Source organism: Strongylocentrotus purpuratus, unplaced genomic scaffold (assembly GCF_000002235.5).
Source record: "Strongylocentrotus purpuratus isolate Spur 01 unplaced genomic scaffold, Spur_5.0 spur5_scaffold_3, whole genome shotgun sequence".
Taxonomy (NCBI): Eukaryota; Metazoa; Echinodermata; class Echinoidea; order Camarodonta; family Strongylocentrotidae; genus Strongylocentrotus; species Strongylocentrotus purpuratus.
In genome coordinates this window covers 34,086,138-34,104,362 of record NW_022145609.1, presented here as the reverse complement: position 1 = coordinate 34,104,362, position 18,225 = coordinate 34,086,138, and the positions used below count along the sequence as shown (strand labels likewise).

Sequence of the window (18,225 nt, the reverse complement as noted above, 5' to 3'; positions counted from 1 at the left end):
AGATCGACAAAAAAATCGGCTGATTTTTTTAATTTTTTTTAATGACGAAAATTGTCATGTTTTGGGCTATCAAATGCTTAAAAAAATTCATGGCTGGGATTATTTTGTCATTAAGAGTTGTTGTAGACCATGTTTGTTGATATTTATTGCCTTTTCATGACTTTGAAATGCATAATGTTGGTCTAAGAGCAGAGGCAAAACATGCGGGCAAATTTTCAACAAAGATGTATCTTGGTATAATCTACAAGCATATAGATTTTGGTGATGCTGCCCCCAGTTTTCCGTCTTGTACATGTATAGGGTCAAGAGTTCATATTTTGGTGGGTGTCTAGTTTGCGCTCTGCAGATCATATTTCATCTTTCAAATTTTGTATAGAGAATTAGAAATGTATCTTGTTACCAATCGACACTTCGGGTGAAGCTGCCCTCATTGTTCCGTCTTTTATATGGTCAAAGGTCAAATATGTCTTTAATGTGCTCTAACTGCCACATTTTTTGACAGATTTCTTTCAAATGTTGTATGGAGGTGTGTCTTAGTACAATCATCTACACCTTTTTAGTGTTTGGTGATGTTTTGATGAGCTGCCCGAAAATGACGAGCTGGCAGTCAAGGACAACCAAATTACTTTTGTTTTATGTGTTTTGTGTTTAACTTGTTTAATTATCATTATCATGTGATTTTTGCAGAGTTTGCAAATGCAAATTTGATTGCTCCATGTCCATATGTATAATTTTATTGTGGATAATGGGAGCATGGGTTTGTGAAGTAAGTATAGAATAAGACCACTTCCCGTAGGCAATTTCTATGGCTAACAGGGCTCTCTTAAAGAGAAGGTTGAGTTCTGGGAACAGGTGAACAATAATTTGTGAGCATTAGACGAGGACAATAATATGGGTCCAACTCATTCGCAATTTAATTTGAATTTGATTACTGAGGATTTTGTATTGAAACAGATTGATAATCTGAGTATAGATAAAGCAACTGGTGAAGATCACATCAGCTGTAAACTTTAAAGATGACGAAGAATGATAAATAAATAAATAAATAAATAAATAAATTATCACTGTTATTATACATGTCTGTAGAACATCAGATAACAAATGTTTCCTGAAAAGCATGGCTCTTCAAATGCCTTAATATTCTAAATATTTCATGTAACAGCATAAAAATCGGGACAGATTTTTACGCCAAATGTTCATGTAGTCCCATATACAGGCTTTAAATTTCAACATTTTTAGGGCAAGGCCACTTTTCTGCAGGGCACATTCCTATATTACAGCACAAATAAGAAGAATTGGAAAGGGCACAAAAAATCATTGAGGCCAATCAAAGGGGCATCCATGGCCTTGGTGGCCTTGGATTAATTTAAGCCCTGCATATACATATTTCTGTGTATAGTGCTTGTAACTTTACCAAGACTGGTCCACATTTGTTATCATTTTGATGATTCCAGAACCTTGCAGTTCACACCTTTTCTGATCGATTTCTCACCGTTTCTTTCACAATGCAATCGCATGACCAGAAATCAACTTTATCTTTAGCCCTATCTAGCCTGGGGGGGGGGGGGGGGGGTCTTCAGAAGCCCCCGCCCTACATTTTTCCTGATACATTTTTAACGCAAAAGAATCTTGCGCTGAAATGTATAACTTTTTTCTTTCAAGTCTGGCGCATCTTTTGAAATATATTTTTCAAAAAACGGACAAAGTCACATGACCTTTTGTCTGTGCATGTCAGCCCAAATCACTCATTTTTGTGATTTGTGTACAAAACATATGGAAATCTCATTTTTCCAAAAAAGAGATAAAACATTGGTTATTTGGTCTTGTTTATACTTATTTGGGGGTCAAATTAGTTGAATTATAGTTAGAAATGAAATAAAACAACAAAATACATAAGTTAAAAAACAAAGAAATACATGAGAAATTATCAGAACAATAGATAACATAAGGAATAACCTGGCTCTTTTTTGTCTCGCCTGCGTAGCAAAAAAGCGAGACATTTAAGCGCCGCTTTTCCAGCGACGGCGACGGCGACGGCTGAAGTACAAGTCCTTAGTCAATGAAACTTGGACTTTAGGGTTATCAAGTATCCCTAATCATGTGAGTTGAGGTCAAAGGTCATTTTAGGTCAACAAACTTAGACTTTTTTGTGTTATCAACATCAAGATTTTGAATTTTTAGCATATTTCCAAAAGTGTTTGTTCAAATTCCATGAAAGTTGTACCCAAGGGTTATCAAGTATCACAAGTCATATGACACAAATTCCAGGTCACAAGGTCAAAGGTCATTTTAGGTCAGTAGCCTTGGATTATGTTTTCAAAACTTAATATGAGAATAAATGAATCAATTTTTGTTATTTGTTCATGATTCTTAATCAATATTCACTTCAAAATGCTGATTATATTCAGAGGATTTCATTTTTTGGGGCCTGCTAATGGGCCACCCTGCCTATAATAATGTTCCAACTTCAATTTTTCATCATAACAAATTGCGTAATGCAGGCGAGACCGCCGAGAGCGTTTCCCTTGTTTCAACTTAATGATGTTAGAAAGAATACTTTGAAAATTCAAATCGTGCTGCCTCTCAGCAAGTATACCACGCTAGAGGTCAATACGCATCAGCATGTTTTTTATTACATTACTAAAACCGTCTCAAAGTCTCAAAAACAAAACAAAAAATACACATCTAGTGCATGAAAATAATGGTTAAACATTATATGCTGTACATAGCAACCATCTCAGCGGCCGGCTTCTTAGTAGTCACCTTCTTAAACAGAGTGAGAAATGCTCAAGATATATCGAGAGCTTTGATATTCTTTGATTTATCATATTCGAAAATTGCCATCGGGGGAGGATCAGGGGAGATCCATGCCAGCAGAAAACTACTAACATGGAACTGTGACAACAGGGCCAGATATACAGCATATACTTACCCCACAAATTTTAACCCCATTTTCCCCCCAACTGATGATCTGGCCCTGCATGTGAACATGGCGTCACATCCAGTACAAGTGCAGTCTCCTCCATATATACCTTACCAACAGATAAAGAGTTTTTAGGACAGTTTAACAACTTATCCCCTCCTCACCAACATTTCTTGTGACTTATGCATAAACATGATGAGCTGATGAATAATCATTGCCTGAACAATTGATTTCCCACCATGCATCTTAATATATGCACAATCAGTGAAAGTTATAACAATCACTTTTCAACGTGTGATTAGATAAAAGACTTTTCAGCTGTTCCTCTATTTAAATACTCAAAGAATGATACTGGCAAGACTTGGGCATGCATGATTTGGTAATGGCATTTAAATGTCTTGGAGTATACACAATAGAGCAAGGTGTTTCATTGTTATGGAAATCCTCTTTCCATGTACAGTATGTGATTATTTGCTTTCTTTGCTTTCTTTGCTTTCTTTGCTTTCTTTGCTTTCCTGTATTAAAGCTCTTCTGTAAGCTCTTCTGTAAGCTCTTCTGTAAGCTCTTCTCTCTCTTCTGGATATTCTAACTATTTCCTTTGATAAATACATCTTTGATTGTTGCCTGCAACACAAGTCAGTGTGAAGTTCACACGTGTTATCAATGCTCTCTTCATCAATAAATAGATTCCATGGAATAAATTCAATCGTTTTCTGTAAATCTACGACTATGAATATGACGGACAAAGAAAGCGGACAAAATATACAGTTCCTCAGGTAGACAAAGGAATATGCATGTGACACCAGTTCTACATATTTTTACATAATAGCAGTGAAGGGATGTTCCTTTGTCTACCTGAAGAACTGTATATTTTGTCCGCTTTCTTTGTCAGTCATATTCATAGTGTACGCTATCTGCTTTGTGAAATTGATGGAAAACCCTAGGAAGTAACTGTGGCACACGACTACAGTCTAATTCAAATGGAACCGAGTTATGAATATGGAAACCACTGCATAAAATAATGGATTTGAAAGAAGAAATATGTGGGTGATAAGAACAAAGGACTTATTTAGTCCATCACGGAAGGTAGCATTAGATGATGGGGGACGATAGCATACACCCAAAAAGAGCTTGCCTTTATTTCGTGGTAAACTAAATTGAATCCATAACAACTCGCAGCTGGGAATCTCAAACTCGGAGCCGTGAATCGTTTTCATGCAAAAAGTACACCTCCGTTGTGATTGTGGTCTTTACGAAAGATTTGATATTGTTGTACATCTAAGATTTCACCATCGCAGGAATTGGAGTTCATCCATCTATTTTATCGGAAGTAACTCACTTTCAGGTTATTCAGTTTATTACCAAGGGAACAGGCATTTAGTAGTAGACAATTGAGTGTATGACGTAACAAATTTGAATGTTCAGGTCCCGGATTACGCTCCACGTCACCAGACATGATCAATTTCAAAAGTGGAGTATTTGATGTTAATTGAAAGGTGGAAATATCATTGTTTCGAAGATATCTAGTTTTTAAATATCAATCTTTGGGTAGTTGCTTAAATCTCTTATCAGCTCAGTGGTTGTTGTGGATGCATAGATATGCAAGAAAGCTGCAATGCAAAGAGTATAAAGTATGTACCGTAGCACCATTTTCAAATGAGAAGATAAGTTGATATGTTGCTGGGTGTTAATCCATGTGTTATGTGTTTCCTTATACAATGCAGGTAGTCTGGCTTTGGTTCTGCGGACTTTCAAAGATTCCCATTTTTGATTTTCCAGCATCTTTGTAACACTTGATTCCCTGTCATAGTTCCTCGTTGTGAATGTTTAGTTTGTCCTGGTCTGACTTATGCTGTGGGTCCCATGTACTGTACATGTAGCTGCATAGAACTCTAATTTGAGCCTACATATAATTTGATGAAGTTTGGTCAATATGTGTGGCCCAACCGAGTCCCTTTGAATTCAGTCAGTCACGATCAAGGCCTTTATCGACCTCTCGCTCAAAGGTCTCAGACGGGAGTGTTGCAGCAAATCGTCCAGGTACTCCCTGCCAAAGACCAGTGACTCCCATTCAACATCCACCTCGCAGACGACATCCAACAAAGTCTCGCAGTTGACCCCGTGGGAGAAATGGCTGATCAAAAAGACTAAGCAAGAGAGAAAGAGAGTGAAAGAAAAGGTAATGCTGTTACTAAACGGGATCTTCAAAGTTCTTGCGGACAAAAGAGAAAGGGTGTGGGGTCTACAAAACTGCAAATGGTGGTGTATGAGCTGGCATATCCCCCTAACTTTGGGAACCCAAGAAGAAATAAATGTAATGAAACTTACAGTTGGTCTATAGGGCTGTTGGCAGTCCCATCAAACCCCTCACCTTTAAAGGTAATACAAAGTTTTGGGAAATTTCGAAAATTGGCTGGATAGTGATTCTTTACAATTTTGATATATTTGGATGCCCCTGTGGATGCATTATAAACACTAGAAAATTTAGCCCCTAAAACACTTCTGGTTTCGAGAAAAATTGAATATCAAAATTTACCGGTGTGCCTGGTAAATTTTGATAGTTTCAAATACCGGTAGCGCCTAAGGCCATACAATGGTAGCTGCAACCATGAAAATCTAAGAATATGCAGTTGTGATATGTAATTTCCAATCTATAGCCAATCAGTCCATTTTAGTCAAGAAACACTGGTTAATAGCTAAATTAATATATTGACCTTGAGAGGGAGCTTTACAACATAAAAGAGTTTATTATTTACAATCTCAACACTTCTAAGGCCCCCCCTTTTGTTCTCTGCGAAAATTTGCATGCATGCATGCAAGTGAAATGTATAGAAAAATTCACTCATTTGCATATTAAAGGTAAAGACCAGTTATGGTCATGCGATTGCATTGTAAAAGAAACGTGCAATCGATCAGAAAAGGTTGATCATCTAGCATCTAGCATCTGCAAGGTTCTGGAATCATCAAAATGATAAGAAATTTTGCCCATTCTTCGTAAAGTTACAAGCACTATACACAGAAAGATGTATATGGGACTACCCTATATCTCTCACAGACCATGAGAGAAACAAATTTCCGAAATATATGAATTAGTAGGCGGTTTCCCGGGAAATTTTTTATCATCATGTATTAGTCAAAACATATTCTTTCATATGATTGGTAATGAGAGCTTCCATTTCATTTTTTGAAATTAGGGCGTTTCCAATACTGGTCTTTACCTTTAATGGTAATTCATGCAAATAAGGTAATAACATTCACATTTTTACCTATAAATCATATATTCTTCATATTTAAACATTTTCACTACCGGTACATATATTCTTTAGACCATTGGGGATAGTAATACCAAAAGAAAATTGGAATAGCCAGGTTATTCCTTATGTATTTCCTTTTTATGCCTCCGCCACCGAAGGTGGTGCCGGAGGCATCATGTTTTCGGGTTGTCCGTCCGTACGTCCGTCCCGTTTGACCGTTATCACAATATCTCAAGAACCATTTAAGATTTTAACTTAAGACTCGGGAATAGTATTTATCACCATAGGAAGACGATCCAATTAGATTTTGGAGTACGTAGGTCAAAGGTCACAGGTCACAGAGGTCAACTTATGAAATTCCTTGTATTGAGTTTGTTAGCGCGATATCTCAAGAACCATTTGAGATTTAAACTTCAAACTTAAGGATAGTATGTATCACCATAGGAAGACGATCTGATTAGATTTTGGAGCACGTATGTCAAAGGTCAAGGGTCACAGAGGTCAACTTATGAAATTCCATACATTGAGATTGTTATCATGATATCTCAAGAACCACTGGAGATGTAAAAACTTCAAACTTAAGGATAGTATGTATCACCATAGGAAGACGATCCAATTAGATTTTGGAGTACGTAGGTCAAAGGTCACAGGTCACAGAGGTCAACTTATGAAATTCCTTGTATTGAGTTTGTTAGCGCGATATCTCAAGAACCATTTGAGATTTAAACTTCAAACTTAAGGATAGTATGTATCACCATAGGAAGACAATCTGATTAGATTTTGGAGCACGTAGGTCAAAGGTCAAGGGTCACAGAGGTCAACTTATGAAATTCCATACATTGAGATTGTTATGATATCTCAAGAACCACTGGAGATTTAAACTTCAAACTTAGTGATAGTGTGTATCACTATAGGAAGACAATCTGATTAGATTTTGGAGCACGTAGGTCAAAGGTCAAAGGTCATAGAGGTCAACTTATGAAATTCCATACATTGAGATTGTTATCATAATATCTCAAGAACCACTGGAGATTTAAACTTCAAACTTAGTGATAGTGTGTATCACTATAGGAAGACAATCTGATTAGATTTTGGAGCACGTAGGTCAAAGGTCAAGGGTCATAGAGGTCAACTTATGAAATTCCATACATTGAGATTGTTATCATAATATCTCAAGAACCACTGGAGATTTAAACTTCAAACTTAATGATAGTGTGTATCACCATAGGAAGACAATCTGATTAGATTTTGGAGCACGTAGGTCAAAGGTCAAGGGTCACAGAGGTCAACTTATGAAATTCCATACATTGAGATTGTTATCATGATATCTCAAGAACCACTGGAGATTTAAACTCCAAACTTGTTTAAAATTGCTCTATGGCGGAGGCATCATTTTCGACTGCGCGCAGTCAAAATTCCATCTAGTTATGTATGTATTTTATTGTTTTTTTTGTTTTATTTTAATTATAACTTAAATTCAACTATTTTGAACCCCGAAATAAACACCTAAGCTATAAACAAGAACAAATAACCAATGTTTTATCTCTTTTTTTGAAAAATGAGATTTCCATACATGTTTTGTACATAAATCATGAAATGAGCGATTTTGGACTGACATGCAAAGACAAAGGGTTGAGTGACTTTGTAACGGTAGGTACGATTTTCGAAAAATTTATTTCAAAAGATGCGCAAGGCTCGAAAGAAAAAGACGTAAAATTTCAGCACAGATTCTTTATCGTTGAAAAATAATCACAAACTAGATTTGTAATACTTGTTTCGAACAAGTATAGGTGGGCTGGTCCAACTAAAATTGAGACAAAATCAAAGGCACATTTAAGATAACTTATTGTCTCAGCTACAACATACTCGAAGTTCAGCGTAAAAGAATCTAAAACGACGGAGATATTGCTCGCGAAAGACGGAAATGTAGAACCCAGTTTTGAGAAAGAGTAATGTCCCGTAGAGAATACAGGCAAAATGTGAAAAATTGACATGCCACCTTTAATCGCAAATATACGCCATGATGCCTTTGTCAAAATGAAAAATCGTGACTTTATTATTTGTTGAAAATTGTCTCAGCTAGAACATACTAAAATTTAGAAGAAAATCACTCAACATTTACAGAGATACAATCAATTTTCCATAAATATGCTGACGTCATAATATGCAAATTGGAATTTTGAGTTCGGAGGCCATTATGATGACGTCATGAGTTAATTGAGGGTCAAATGAGACATGAAACAATATCTCCGAATCATACTCTTTTAAAATATGAAAACAAATTGGGGTCACCTTGCATCCTAAAGAGCTACAATGGATTTTGTATGGGCATGTTTTTGCCCATATATGCTATGTATTACAAGAGCTCGCGCGCACGGAAATTTATGTTAAACGGTCGATCATTCCGTTATTAATAGTCATAAAGAGACAAACATGGTATCAATTTGTTTGTAAAAATATGTGAAATATTATGAAAGAAAAAAAATTGGCGATTCTATGTTGTGTAATAGTTTTACGCGCGAAAACGCGCGCGCATGCGCATGTGCGCGATTTTTTATAAAATGCTTAGAATGGCCTAAAACGTATGCAAAATGATTTTGAGACGATTTTGAGCATTTTTAAATTTTGCGCGCGCATTGACGCGCGGACGTACGCGCACGCGCGCGTTATTTGACCTGAAATTGACCAAACGGATATTGACCTTGATCATGATAAATATGAATGAGAAATAGCTTTTGGTTATGAAGATATGATCATGAGTTGATTTTCGTAAAATTTTACAAAATGGCGCCTAGATGACGTCATCAGTGAAGGTCAATGTTGAAAACGTTATTGTGCTTCGAACATATGCCTATACATATGTGTGCCAAATTTCAAGGCATTTGATTGAGCCATTTTTGTGTTATTTTGTTCACAAAAAAGTGGTTAGAAATAAGAAAAATATTTAATAATAATAAATAAAGGCAATTCTAACGAAATTATAAGGTGGTCTGTACTATATACAGCCCACCTGATAAAGGCAATTCTAACGAAATTATAAGGTGGTCTGTACGATATACAGCCCACCTGATAAAGAATAATAAATAATAACTAGATTTGTAATACTTGTTTGGAACAAGTATAGGTGGGCTGATCCAACAAAAAATTGAGACAAAATAAAGGGTACATTTGAGATAGCTTTTTGTCTCATCTACAACATACTCGAAGTTCAGCGTAAACGAAGCTAAAACGACGTAGATATTGCTCGCGAAAGACGGGAATGTAGAATAGAGTTTTGAGAAAAAGTCATATCCCATAGAGAATATACGCAAAATGTAAAAAATTTACATGCCTCCTTTAATCGCAAAAATACGCCATGCCTTTGTCAAAATGAAAAATAATAGCAATTGCCTTTGTAGAGAATTGTCTCAGCTAGAACATATCAAAATTTGGAAGAAAATCAATCAATATTTACAGAGATACAATCAATTTTCCATAAATATGCTGACGTCATAATATGCAAATTGGAATTTTGAGTTCGGAGGCCATTGTGATGACGTCATGAGTTAATTGAGGGTCGAATGAGACATGAAACAATATCTCCGAATCATACTCTATTAAAATATGAAAACAAATTGGGGTCACCTTGCATCCTAAAGAGCTACAATGGATTTTGTATAGGCATGTTTTTGCCCATATTTGCTATGTATTACAAGAGCTCGCGCGCACGGAAATTTTTGTTAAACGGTCGATCAATCCGTTATTAATAGTCATAAAGAGACAAACGTGGTATCAATTTGTTTGTAAATATATGTGGTATATTATGAAAGAAAAAAAAAAGCAATTCAATGTTGTGCAAAAGTTTTACGCGCGAAAACGCGCGCGCATGCTCGTACGCGCGATTTTTTATAAAATGCTTAGAATGGCCTAAAACGTATGCAAAATGATTTTCAGACGATTTTGAGCATTTCAAAATTTTGCGCGCGCATTGACGCGCGGACGTACGCGCAGGCGCGCGTTATTTGACCTTTTATTGACCGGACGGATATTGACCTTGATCATGATAAATATGAACGAGAAATACCTTTTGGTTATGAAGATATGATCATGAGTTGATTTTCGTAAAATTTTACAAAATGGCGCCTAGATGACGTCATCAGTGAAGGTCAATGTTGAAAACGTTATTGTGCTTTGTACATATGTCTATACATATGTGTGCCAAATTTCTAGGCATTTGATTGAGCCATTTCCAAGTTATCTTGTTCACAAAAAAGTGGTTAGAAATAAGAAAAATATATAATAACTAGACATCTAATACTTGTTTGGAACAAGTATAGGTGGGCTGGTCCAACTAAAATTTGAGACAAAATAGAGCAAAAATAAGCGAGACACTGCTTTAAAATGCTAAAAGAACAATATCATGTAGATTCATGACGTGAACGTAATTCAGCTTCTCTAGGCATAAAAAGAACATTATGAAATTTCTGAGATGAGGCCTTTAATCGAAATTTTCACTATGATGACGTCATCAAAATGAAAAATGAGGATTACTGAGCTTGTAGAGAATTGTTTTAGCTACAACATATCGAAATTTGGAAGAAAATTGATCAATATTTACAGAGATACAATCAATTTTCCATAAAAATGCTGACGTCATAATAGGCAAATTTGTATTTTGAGTTTAAGGGCCATTATGATGACGTCAGAATATTTTTAATGGCCAAATGAGACATGAAATCATATTTCCAACTCATACTCTATCAAAATATGAAAAAAAAATTGGGAGTCCAGGTGCATCTCAAAGAGCTATAATGGATTTTGTATAAGCATGTTTTTGCCCATATATGCTATGTATTACATAAGCTCGCGCGCACGGAAATTTATGTTAAATGGATTCTCATCTTGTTATTAATTGTCATAAAGAGATAAACATGGTATCAAATTGTTTGAAAAAATATGGGAATTATCATAAAAGAAAAAAAATGGCGATTCAAAGTTAAGTAATGGTGTAACGCGCGAAAACGCGCGCGCGCATGCACGTGTGCGCGATTTTTTATAAAATGCTTAAAATGGCCTAAAACGTATGCAAAATAAATTTGAAACGATTTTGAGCATTTTTAAATTTTGCGCGCGTACCGACGCGCGGACGTACGCGCACGCGCGCGTTTTTTGACCTTAAATTGACCGCACTGATATTGACCTTGATCATGATAAATATGAATGAGAAAAAACTTTTGGTTATGAAGATATGATCATGAGTTGATTTTCAGAAAATTTCACAAAATGGCGCCTAGATGACGTCATCAGTCAAGGTCAAGATTAAAAACCTTACCGTGTTTTGTCCATATGCCTATACATATGTGTGCAAAATTTCAAGGCATTTGATTGAACCATTTTCAAGTTATCTTGTTAACAAAAAAGTGGTTAGAAATAAAACTAGATTTGTAATACTTGTTTGGAACAAGTATAGGTGGGCTGGTCCAACTAAAATTTTAGACAAAATGAAGAGCACATTTGAGATAGCTAATTGTCTCAGCTACATCATACTCAAAGTTCAGCGTAAACGAAGCTAAAACGACGGAGATATGGCTCGCGAAAGACGGGAATGTAGAATCCAGTTTTGAGAAAAAGTCATGTCCCATAGAGAATACACGCAAAAAGTGAAAAATTGACATGCCTCCTTTAATCGCAAAAATACGCCATGATTCCTTTGTCAAAAATGAAAAATGTTGTTAACTACATTTGTAATGAATTGTCTCAGCTAGAACATATCGAAATTTGGAAGAAAATCGATCAATATTTACAGCGATGCAATCAATTTTTGAAAAATATGCTGACATCATAATATGCAAATTGAAATTATGAGTTCGGATGCCATTATGATGACGTCATGAGAAAAGTAAGGGTCAAATGAGACTTGAAATCATATCTCCAATTCATATTCTATCACAATAAGAAGAACAAAATTCGGGTCACCTTGCATCCTAAAGAGCTACAATGGATTTTGTATAGGCATCTTTTTGCCCATTTATGATATGTATTACAAGAGCTCGCGCGCACGGAAATTTATGTTAAACGGGTGATCATTCCGTTATTAATAGTAAACATGGTATCAATTTGTTTGTAAAAATATGTGCAATATTATGAAAGTAAAGAAATGGCGATTCTATGTTGTGTATTATTTTAACGCGCGAAAATGCGCGCGCATGCGCGCGTGCGCGATTTTTTTTATAAAATGCTTAGAATGGCCTAAAACGTATGCAAAATGATTTTGAGACGATTTTGAGCATTTTAAAATTTTGCGCGCGCATTGACGCGCGGACGTACGCGCACGTGCGCGTTATTTGACCTGAAATTGACCGGACGGATATTGACCTCGATCGTGATAAATATGAATGAGAAATAGCTTTTGGTTATGAAGATATGATCATGAGTTGATTTTTATGCCTCCGTTACGAAGTAGCCGGAGGCATTATGTTTTCGGGTTGTCCGTCCGTCCGTCCGTCCGTACGTCTGTACGTACGTCTGTACGTACGTCCCGTTCTCGTGATCACGTTATCTGAAGAACGGATCAATGGATTCCTACCAAACTTTGGTCATATATGTATCTAGCAAAGTCGATGAACTGATTAGATTTTGGGGTCACGAGGTCAAAGGTCAAAGGTCACAGGGCTCATTATGTATGCAAAAACAGCTCGTGATCGCGTTATCTGAAGAACCGATGGATGGATTCCTGCCAAACTTTGGTCATGTATGTATCTTGTAGAGTCGATGAACTGATTAGATTTTGGGGTCACGAGGTCAAAGGTCAAAGGTCACAGGGCTCATTATGTATGCAAAACGGCTCGTGATCGCGTTATCTGAAGAACCGATAGATGGATTCCTGCCAAACTTTGGTCATGTATGTATCTTGCAGAGCCAATGAACTGATTAGATTTTGGGGTCACGAGGTCAAAGGTCAAAGGTCACAGGGCTCATTATGTATGCAAAAACAGCTTGTGATCGCGTTATCTCAAGAACCGATTGATGGATTTCTGCCAAACTTAGGTCATGTATGTTACTTGCAGAGCCGATGAACTTATTAGATTTTGGGTAACGAGGTCAAAGGTCAAAGGTCACAGCGCCCATTATGTATGCAAAAACAGCTTGTGATCGCGTTATCATTAGAACAGATTGATGGATTCCTGCCAAACTTAGATCATTTATGTATCTTGCAGAGCCAATGAACTGTGTAGATTCTTGGTTCATAAGGTCCAAGGTCATGGGCTCATTATGTATGCAAAAATAGCTTGTAAACGCATTCTCATTAGAACTGACAGATGGATTACTATTTAACTCTGGATATCTTGCAGAGCCAATGAGCTGAGTAGATATTAGGATCATGAGGTCAAAGTTCAAAGGGTCATATATGTATATGAGAAATTGTTTGTAATCACGATATTCTGAGAACCTGTTAATGGATTACAATTGAACTTGAATTTGAAAAATTTCTTCTGTTTTGGTTTGTAAAATTGCTCTATGACGGAGGCATCATTTTCGACTGCGCGCAGTCGAATTCCATCTAGTTACAAAATGGCGCCTAGATGACGTCATCAGTGAAGGTCAATGTTGAAAACGTTATTGTGCTTTGTACATATGCCTATACATATGTGTGTCAAATTTCAAGGCATTTGATCGAGCCATTTTCAAGTTATCTTGCTAACAAAAAAGTGGTTAGAAATAAGAAAAATATTTAATAAATAAATAAATAAAGGCAATTCTAACGAAATTATAAGGTGGTCTGTACGTTATACAGCCCACCTGATAAAGAAATAAAGGCAATTTTAACGAAAACATAAGGTGGTCTGTATTATATACAGCCCACCTGAAAATGTAGAGGGGGGGGGGGGCTAGATAGGGTGAGGGCCACCAGCGTTTGCCGCATATTGTTTAAAGTTTTGCTAACTTCATTTTGTTTAAAGTGTGGTATTTGATGTAAAATGTTATTTAAGTTGGTGCTAGAATTTCTAGCACCCTTTTAATGACCACAAATTGAGAGTATTGTCTTTACCTTAGCTGTTGGTGAGGTGTCGTGATCCTTACCTTTTCACTATATTCTGAATCTTCTCCCCCTCTCCCCTCCTCCCCCTCCCCCTCCCTCCCCTCTCCATTTTCCATCTCTCTCTCTCACTCTCCCTCTCTCCCTCCTCTGTCTGTCTGTCTCTCTCCCTCTCCTTCCCCGTCCTTCCCCCTCCTTCCCCTTCCCCTCCCTTCCCCCTTTCTCTCTCACTCTCTTCTCTCTCTCTCTCTTCTCTCTCTCTCTCTCTCTGTGTCCCTTCCCCTACTCTCCTCCCTCTCTCCCTCTCTATCTTGCTCTCTCTCTCTCTCTCTCTCTCTCTATCCAGCCTCTCCCCTTCCCCTTCCCCCTCTCTCACTCTCCCTCTCTGTCTCCCTCTCTGTCCGTCTCCCTCTCTGTCCGTCTCCCTCTCCTTCCCCTTTCTCTTCCTTCCCCCTTTCTCTCTCTTCCCCCTTTCTCTCTCTTCCCCCTTTCTCTCTCACTCTCTTCTCTCTCTCTCTCTCCCTTCCCCTACTCTCCTCCCTCTCTCCCTTCTCTCTCACTCTCCCTCTCTATCTTGCTCTTTCTCTCTCTCTCTCTCTCTCTCTCTCTCTCTATCTCTATCCAGCCTCTCCCCTTCCCCCTCTCTCACTCTCCCTCTCTGTCTGTCTCCCTCTCTGTCTGTCTCCCTCTCCTTCCCCTTTCTCTTCCTTCCCCCTTTCTCTCTCACTCTCTTCTCTCTCTCTCTCCCTCTCTCTCCTCTGTCTCCTCTGTCTGTCTCTCTCCCTCTCCTTCCCCCTTTCTCTCTCACTCTCTTCTCTCTCTCTCTTCCCGTACTCTCCTCCCTCTCTCCCTTCTCTCTCTCTCTCTCTCTCTCTCTCTATCCAGCCTCTCCCCTTCCCCCTCTCTCACTCTCCCTCTCTCTCTCACTCTCCCTCTGTCTGTCTGTCACTCTCCCTCTGTCTGTCTCTCTCCCTCTCCTTCCCCTTTCTCTTCCTTCCCCCTTTCTCTCTCACTCTCTTCTCTCTCTCTCTCTCTCTCTCTCTCTCTCTCTCCCTTCCCCTACTCTCCTCCTCTCTCTCTCTCTCTCTCTCTCTCTCTCTCTCTATCCAGCCTCTCCCCTTCTCTCTCACTCTCCCTCTCTCTCTTACTCTCCCTCTCCAGCCTCTCCTCCCAATCCCTTCCCAATCCCCGCTCTCTCACTCTCCTTCCTCTCTCTCTTACTCTCCCTCTCCAGCCTCTCCTCCCAATCCCCTCCCAATCCCCGCTCTCTCACTCTCCTTCCTCTCTCTCTTACTCTCCCTCTCCTTCCTCCCCCCTTTCTCTCCCTCTCCTTCCTCCCCCCTTTCTCACTCTCACTCACTCTTTTCTCTTCTTTTCTCTCTTTATCAAGTTTAGGCCAAGCTGCAGAGGGAGAAACAGCTGAAGATTGCAGAAGAGGAGAAGATGAAGGTGGAGAAAGCTAAGGTCATTGAGGTCAAGGTCAACATGTGGATTGAGGAAAGAACAACTAAGGAGCAGGAATCGAGAAAAGCCAACTGGAGGCTAGAGAAGACAAAGAAACAACTTGAAGCAGAAGAGAAGAGGGGAGTCCAGGAGAAAGCAAAGGTGAGTGTTAAAGGGGAAGTCCACCCTGATATTAAGTTGCTTTTAATAAAAGCAGGAAAATGAGAGAAACAGGTCAGTGAAAGTTTGAGCAAAAACCGACTAGAAATAAGAAAGTTATATATTTTCAAAGTTGTCATCATTGAAACACAAATTGGCAACACTGTGACATATCTTGCAAGCTCCTCTCCAATTTTATAAACTTTCGTCTTCTTACTGATTGGTTAGGGAAAATATGATTCATACAGGGGTTGTATAAAAACATCTTTGAAATAATTGTATCCCCCGGCAGTATGCCGGCGGGTACTTTGGATTCAGCAGCGTTATGCCACCGCGTCATATTATTTTATTCTTGAGCGCGCTCTAACTGCATCATTCCTTGACGGATTTCTTTCAAATTTTGTATGGAGGTGTATCTTGGTATAATCTACACACCTATAACTTTTGGTGACGCTGCCCCCAATGTTCCATCTTTTACAGGGTAAAAGGCCATATTTTATTCTTGTGTGCGCTCTAACTGCCACATTCCTTGACGGATTTCTTTCAAATTTTGTATGGAGGTGTCTCGTGATATAATCTACACACCTATAACTTTTGGTGATGCTGCCCCCAGTGTTCTGTCTTCTATAGGTTAAAAGGCCATATTTTTTTGGATGGTTTGTGTGTGCTCTTTAGGCCATATTTTTCAAGGGATTTTGTTCAAATTTTCAACAAAGATGTATCTTGGTATAATCTACAAGCATATAGATTTTGGTGATGCTGCCCCCAGTTTTCCGTCTTGTATAGGGTCAAGAGTTCATATTTTGGTGGGTGTCTAGTTTGCGCTCTGCAGATCATATTTCATGATCTTTCAAATTTTGTATGGAGAATTAGAAATGTTATCTTGTTACCAATCGACACTTCGGGTGAAGCTGCCCTCATTGTTCCGTCTTTTATATGGTCAAAGGTCAAATATGTCTTTAATGTGCTCTAACTGCCACATTTTTTGACAGATTTCTTTCAAATGTTGTAAGGAGGTGTGTCTTAGTACAATCATCTACACCTTTTTAGTGTTTGGTGATGTTTTGATGAGCTGCCCGAAAATGACGAGCTGGCAGTCAAGGACAACCAAATACTTTTGTTTTATGTGTTTTGTGTTTAACTTGTTTAATTATCATTATCATGTGATTTTTGCAGAGTTTGCAAATGCAAATTTGATTGCTCCATATGTATAATTTTATTGTGGATAATGGGAGCGTGGGTTTGTGAAGTAAGTATAGAATAAGACCACTTCCCGTAGGCAATTTCTATGGCTAACAGGGCTCTCTTAAAGAGAAGGTTGAGTTCTGGGAACAGGTGAACAATAATTTGTGAGCATTAGACGAGGACAATAATATGGGTCCAACTCATTCGCAATTTAATTTGAATTTGATTACTGAGGATTTTGTATTGAAACAGATTGATAATCTGAGTATAGATAAAGCAACTGGTGAAGATCACATCAGCTGTAAACTTTTAAAGATGACGAAGAATGATAAATAAATAAATAAATAAATAAATTATCATTGTTATTATACAAGTCTGGAAGAACATCAGATAACAAATGTTTCCTGAAAAGCATGGCTCTTCAAATGCCTTAATATTCTAAATATTTCATGTAACAGCATAACGGACGGATTTTTACGCCAAATGTTCATGTAGTCCCAAATACAGGCTTTAAATTTCAACATTTTTAGGGCAAGGCCACTTTTCTGCAGGGCACATTCCTATATTACAGCACAAATAAGAAGAATTGGAAAGGGCACAAAAAATCATTGAGGCCAATCAAAGGGGCATCCATGGCCTTGGTGGCCTTGGATTAATTTAAGCCCTGCATATACATATTTCTGTGTATAGTGCTTGTAACTTTACCAAGACTGGTCCACATTTGTTATCATTTTGATGATTCCAGAACCTTGCAGTTCACACCTTTTCTGATCGATTCCTCACCGTTTCTTTCACAATGCAATCGCATGACCAGAAATCAACTTTATCTTTAGCCCTATCTAGCCTGGGGGGGGGGGGGGGGGGGTCTTCAGAAGCCCCCGCCCTACATTTTTCCTGATACATTTTTAACGCAAAAGAATCTTGCGCTGAAATGTATAACTTTTTTCTTTCAAGTCTGGCGCATCTTTTGAAATATATTTTTCAAAAAACGGACAAAGTCGCACGACCTTTTGTCTGTGCATGTCAGCCCAAATCACTCATTTTTGTGATTTGTGTACAAAACATATGGAAATCTCATTTTTCCAAAAAAGAGATAAAACATTGGTTATTTGGTCTTGTTTATACTTATTTGGGGGTCAAATTAGTTGAATTATAGTTAGAAATGAAATAAAACAACAAAATACATAAGTTAAAAAACAAAGAAATACATGAGAAATTATCAGAACAATAGATAACATAAGGAA

At 37.8% G+C, this 18,225-nt stretch overlaps 1 protein-coding gene and 1 long non-coding RNA gene across 6 annotated transcripts in view; one reads left to right on the top strand and one right to left on the bottom strand.

The window, feature by feature from the left end:
* The window catches only part of LOC115918251 (golgin subfamily A member 6-like protein 6), a 49,611-nt gene extending 33,729 nt beyond the window's left edge, over window positions 1-15,882 (top strand). For all 5 annotated transcript variants that reach the window (XM_030996115.1, XM_030996116.1, XM_030996117.1 and 2 more), the window contains exon 4: window positions 15,590-15,882. In XM_030996115.1, the coding sequence (XP_030851975.1) occupies window positions 15,590-15,862 (273 nt within the window). In that variant the 3' untranslated portion in view covers window positions 15,863-15,882. The remainder of the gene's footprint in view (window positions 1-15,589) is intronic.
* On the bottom strand, window positions 257-16,353 carry LOC115928621. The gene is made up of 3 exons (XR_004066116.1): window positions 16,331-16,353; window positions 6,628-6,630; window positions 257-358 (listed from the first exon to the last, which is right to left on the bottom strand). It is a non-coding gene; the product is annotated as an uncharacterized LOC115928621 (long non-coding RNA).
* Window positions 16,354-18,225: the final 1,872 nt, after the last annotated feature.